This window comes from Chaetodon auriga, chromosome 24, assembly GCF_051107435.1.
Source record: "Chaetodon auriga isolate fChaAug3 chromosome 24, fChaAug3.hap1, whole genome shotgun sequence".
Lineage (NCBI taxonomy): Eukaryota > Metazoa > Chordata > Actinopteri > Chaetodontiformes > Chaetodontidae > Chaetodon > Chaetodon auriga.
Genome location: NC_135097.1, coordinates 16,214,117 through 16,220,053, shown reverse-complemented (window position 1 = coordinate 16,220,053; position 5,937 = coordinate 16,214,117). Strand labels below are relative to the sequence as shown.

At 42.5% G+C, this 5,937-nt stretch overlaps 1 protein-coding gene across 1 annotated transcript; it reads right to left on the bottom strand.

The window, feature by feature from the left end:
• Positions 1-3,405: 3,405 nt before the first annotated feature.
• Positions 3,406-4,544, bottom strand: LOC143317372 (uncharacterized). Its single transcript, XM_076725515.1, has 4 exons — positions 4,502-4,544; positions 3,879-4,334; positions 3,746-3,783; positions 3,406-3,594 (listed from the first exon to the last, which is right to left on the bottom strand). Exons 1-4 carry the CDS (start codon positions 4,542-4,544, stop codon positions 3,457-3,459), a joined length of 675 nt encoding a protein of 224 aa, XP_076581630.1. The 3' UTR covers positions 3,406-3,456.
• Between the last annotated feature and the right edge of the window lie 1,393 nt (positions 4,545-5,937).

Genomic DNA, 5,937 nt, shown 5'->3' with positions numbered 1-5,937 from the left:
CGTGGACTTACTGTTGATGCATTTCTAAATATATCCAAAAATACAGTATCTTCAGAAAGACAAAAGATGTAAAGCTGTGATGTGAAAGTCGTTCAGCTTTTGTTGCTTGTGGTTTCATCGCAGAGAGCTGAAGGCCAGTCTTCCTGTGGCTTTCGCTCTGCTCACAGTGTTTCACCGCAGGGGAAAATGGACTTGTTGCATGCCCGCACATGCATGCAAACACAGCCATGGCAGCAAGCTAACCTTTGTCTTTGTCATAGACACACTCACCACGTCAGCATACAATTGAGACTTTCATCAAATTTTAAAAAGTCAGCATATTTATTTCAATCAAGAACAAATGTCTGTGGAAACATTTTCGTTGTTGCCAGCTCCTCCTCCATCAAACCTCAAATGTGTGGGGCTTTTTAACGATCAGAGAAAAACAAAACGAAAAACAGGAAGAAGTATGTGAGAATCGAAACTAAACACAAGAGAGAAAATAGTATGTTCACCTTAATGTTCAGTCTTTTTCACTGTAGGGGAATCAGTTCATTAAACCTTTAAGTTAATGTTGCATTTGTTAATAAAATAGGGGCACCGACCTCCCTCAGCTCAGAAGGATTTTATTTATTATTTCTTGTACTGCTGATTTAATGATAACAAATGAACTAACGGTAGACCAGTCGCGTAAATTCTCGATACAGGGATTGCTTCTATCCAGCTCAAAAGGACACCGTCTGACCACGACTTTTTTATTAAACACAATAATGGGAATGAATATGAATAATGAATAATATGAAAAATAATATGGATTCTATGACATAACACAAACAACTGTATGGAGAAACTTATGGCAAAATAATGGCAGAATGAGTTTGGCAATAGTGAGAAGTAGTTTAGAGGAAAATGGGGACGCAAATGTAGAGTTAATTTCTTGAATGAATGACTGAGAGAATCAAAGGAGAATTGAGAGTATTATAACCGTATGGCACCAACTCATTATTCAAAAGTGTGCCTACTTTGTCAGCGACGCTTCGGCGGACGTCTGTTCCGAACTGACACGAAGGGGCCCCAGGCGTTGTTTTCTGTCTCTGGTCTGCTGGGCAGTCCAATGGGGGAACCCAGTCGAACCGCTGGTCTGAGTCAATCTTGGACAGAGATGTTTCAGGGGTCTGGATCTCTGGATCGGAAACAGGCACAGAGCGGCTTCTGATGGTTATTTAACCCAGACAGGTGGGTCGAGGCTGGCTACAGGTCATCGGTGCAGAGAGTTAGCAGTCATGTGGCAAAAACTTTAGGTCAATAATAAAACTGAGAGTCTCTTCGATGGCCAGTTGAAAATGGATGGGACAAAGAAATAAAGAATGGCAGACTATATTTGCTGAAATGATTATTACTATTATTGCTACTTATTATAACTGTCTTATGTCAAGTGTATAAAATCTAACCGCTACAAACCTCTAGATGGCAGTATGGTTCCATGGTAGAAACTCAGAAAAACTCTTTTAGGCAAATTAAAATCACAGTTTTGTCATTTTATAAGGTAGAAACACAGGAAAAGCGTTGATATCATACAGATAGTTTAGTACTGTAAGAACTCAAACATATAGATTTCATTATCCTGGTGTGATAGAAAATGGAATGTCTCATTTACAACCTATCAGCATCATCTGATTTTGTAGATTCTTCTGAGGTCTGGCACTTATCCATCCAGACGGTTTTATTGTCCGTATCGGTGTAGCTGTAAAGCAAAAATTAGCATCTCCATGATTAACGCTCTGGGTGAAAGGTAACCTTTGAAGTTGAACTGTCTGTATCTACTGCTTCCCTGAAGGAATCTGGAAAGGTGTTCCTCAGCCAGACACCTTGTGCTCTATTTTCGTCCCTGCCGCTGGCGGGGCGCAGGGTGCACAACCCACGCAGTGGTATTTTCGTGCAGCGAAGGTGGGTATTTTGGTAAACTGAGGTGCACAGAGGTACGCCAGGATGGGCGTTGCGGAGCAGTAGGGGGGAGGTGTCAGCAGGATCAGCCAGCAGATTTGGATTTCGGTCCATTTCGGGCCATGCCGGTGGCGTAAAAGTGCGCTGAAAGCTTGCCACCCACGACCTGGTCAACTCTGTGTGCCAGCAGCGCGCCGCTGGGCAAGTGGATTTTCGTAAACCGGCGGAGTCGTGTGCCCACATAACCAATACCTCATAGGCAGGTTTCCACAGTGTCTGGCATTTCACTGCGATCAATAATTAGCAACAGCCACGATTCAATGCAACTATCTGAGTCAGCACATACAGTCAGACCTAAATTTATATATGTTTTTTTTATAATTTATATCTCATCTGACCACATTGCACACGTAATGGTCACTCAACCTGACCGAATGTACACAGGTACATAGATACGGCCACTGCAAGCCTGGACCTCCCAGACCAAAACGTCAGTCTCCTCCTGGGAGAAGTTTGGGCGTCGGACAGTTTCCTGCACGGGCTCAGTCATCCTCGAAACTTGCCATGTGCCTCGCCAGCGGCATTTTTAAAGGTGAGGCGAGGAGCTGGTGTGATTGGTGAAGATTGGACTCGGCTGTGTCAAACCCACTCCACGCCTTCTCCCCTCCCTCCTTTGGAGTTGCGCCGCTGGGTGGGACTGAGATGAGAACGGACAGTAGTTGTGCCCGTCGGGGCCACCACGCCCCATCAGCGAAGCAGACCTGACTTTGCGCTGCGCCCCCGTCGCGCCGGTGGCGGAAATGAAAATAGAGTCCAACGTCTCTCTCTGAATTAACACCTCCCTGTAAACAGTTCAAACCGTTATTAACTCTTAAAAGTTGGGATGTTTTACGACTCCATTTGGCACAGAACTCAACAGAATAACAGAAACAGCGTGCAGCATGGCTTCAAAGAGGAGCAAAATGGGCTCAAGTGTTGTGAGGACATAACAGGAACAGGAAATAGTAGAGCACTAATAAAAATACAGCAGTTGTGTCCACACTCGATTTGAATAAATGGCTTTCAGTAAGTCAGCAGGCAAAAATGTCATAAAGAGGGTGATGAAATGTTGTGTAGCTTCCATTATATCATGACATGACATGAAAATCAGCTGTGGACTCATGGTCGTGGTCATATGTAGACGTCCCTGTTTGTGCAGCAACACATGAACAAACGAACAAAAGAGACGCACACTCTTTCAGCTTGTCCAATCACTGGATAGAAATCTGTAGCGGTGCCTTTGTTCAACACTGTTGTCTGCTGCTCTCATGAGCTGTCGACTCATTGAACGTGTTTCCATTGAACTGCACATTTTCAATGTGTGTATAAAAGTACCTGAGTGGAAACACCAGGAATTTAAAAAATAAAAATAAAAAATCGAAGTATCAATAGAACTGCAACATGTTTGATATTTATTCCAGTATTACATTTGTTCCATTACACACTGAACAGCACATTAATATGATGAAGCTTCAGTTCTACTCTGAGCTGCAGCTACAGTTGCTTCCTGAGTCTGCGGGCAGCATAAACAACACGAGTCTCCACTTCTCTCTCTGATTCAGGCCTCCTGTTTCTTATTGCTGTTGAAGACAAACTCAGTGCAGCATCCTTCAGGTCATCAGAGTCCAGATTCTGCAAATAAGAGGCAGACACCTCTCAGACGACTTCATCAGCATCAGTGATTTCAGTTATTTAACTGATGAAGAAACTCCTGGAATGACTCCTAAAAGTCTTATTTGATAAATAATAATCACTAATCAAACAATCTTAAAGTTGGACTCACCTCTGTCCATTGTGGATTCTGCTCTTTATTATCTGCCGAAAGACAGACATAAAATGGCCTTTTCATGAGCTGTTAAATGTTGCTTTTCATACATTTCATGTTCAAACACAATAAAACAAAGTACACGTACCTTTGCGAGTCTTGCTGATTTGAACAGCCAGACAAATGACGGCCACATTAATGAAAGCAGTCAGACCAGCCAGGATCACACTCATCAGCTTCGTTAATCCATCAAACACAGCAATCTTACCTTGAACCTTTAAGTGTGTTGCACTGACAATTACTGGCTTTCCATCTGAGTAAAATCCACAGAAATACAGCCCAGAGTCGGATGAATCCGCTTGTTTGATCTTGAGGAAGAGGGTCGTGCTGTTGGAAGTCATATTAAATTTGCTATTTTGAAATCCATCACAGAATGATGCGTTGCCATTGGAGCTAAACATGAAGGAGATGCAGCTGGCATTGTGTCTGTTGGCCAGTTTGAACCACACTGTGTGAGAGGGGAACGTGGTAAAGTTGGAGCACAGCAGTGTGACGTCTTCACCAGGCTGAACCTCCACAGTGTGAAACTCAGAAACTGACATCCAAACTGAAACAAACAGCATGAAAATTATCCACAAACCTGGAACTCAACAGGAACCAAACAGTGCTCGCAAATGATGGAATTAAAGAAAAGCACATTTCAGTTCTGGCAGATCACTGAAGGAACATTAGAAATTGTTGAATTGAGAAAGAAATCCACGTATGGGTACTTACAGAAGGTACAGAGGAAAGCTGTGATCAAGGTAAAGTTCATCATTGTGTGTTCAGTATGAGAGCACCACTGCAATGGTTGGAACTGAACTGTGCTCCAGTGAGAACAGTCTCAACGTAAAGAGGCGGAGTGTCTTTGGTTTGTCCGGCTGCTCACACTCACAAGATAAAGGAAATTGGTTGTAAATGAATAGCTGCAAGGAGAACAGGAGGAAGTTATTGTCTGGTTTGAAAACACTTTAGATCGTCTAGGAAATATTTGAGCATAAGTCAAAGTCTACAACAGATGTATCGGTGTGCAGTAGTCTATAGTTTGAGGAAGTGTCATCGTTGACGTGCTTTGTCTCCATCAGATGTTCTTTTGTTACCTCATACACTGTTGTCTTATTACACACATACGTATAAAGCAGATGTTTAAAGTGAGAGCTACTGTGTTCCATATTTACATGACATGTGTGTCCTGGTATATTCATAACAATGTGGTTGAGGTTTAATGCTGATTTAGCTATTTTCCACATCAGGACACTTCAGTGCTGCGTCATGCTCATGTGCCGTGTTCACTGACCGCAGGAAAAAATCAAAAGCTGTGCTCTAAAAATATACCAATATACCAAAATATACCTGATTCATGTTGTGTGTGTTTTTCAGAGAAGCTTCTCATTTTGTCATTTTTTTATTCACTGCTTCATCATTTCAGACTGTCTTCTCACAGGACTCATGACTGAAGCCTCCAGTGATGTGAAGTACACTCACTGCTCCTCTGCTGCAGACAGCGGAGCTGCAGACAGTGTTCCTTCTGGCTCCTGCTCCATTAAACACCATCATATTCCTGAGACAAAACGAAAGAGACGGACTGAGGCTGAGAAAGACGGTGGATGGAGGACAAATAACAGCATCAAACTGCAGCACAAGCAAAACCATTGCATATCTTTGATGAATAGAGACTCCATCACTAAAGTGCATCATGATGCCATCTCCAGTTTCCTGAGTCTGCTGGAAGCATAAACAACACAAGTCTCCACTTCTCTCTCTGATTCAGGCCTCCTGTTTCTTGTTGGTGTTGAAGACAAACTCGGGCGAACAGAATGAAGAGAAATCCCTCTGGAGTTCTTCACTGTGGCCACACTGCTCCTTCTCTCTCCTCTTCATCTCCATCACCATGACATTATGGCCTTTCACGTTTCATGGTCGGCCAGATTGCTTCATATGTCTAGTCATTGTTCTTATGTCTTTTTTAATAGCATTTGAATAAATGTAGTTCAGTGTATGTTTATTCATGAACATTTTCAGTTTTCTCTACAAACTTACTCGTCTGTAATTTTTGAAGTCGGCTTGTCCAGGTTAACAGCATCTTATTCGTTGTTGAACAGAGTGATAAATGTTGAAATGAATGAAAATCTGTTTTTTTCTTGACACTTTTTCTTTCTTTCCTTAATACT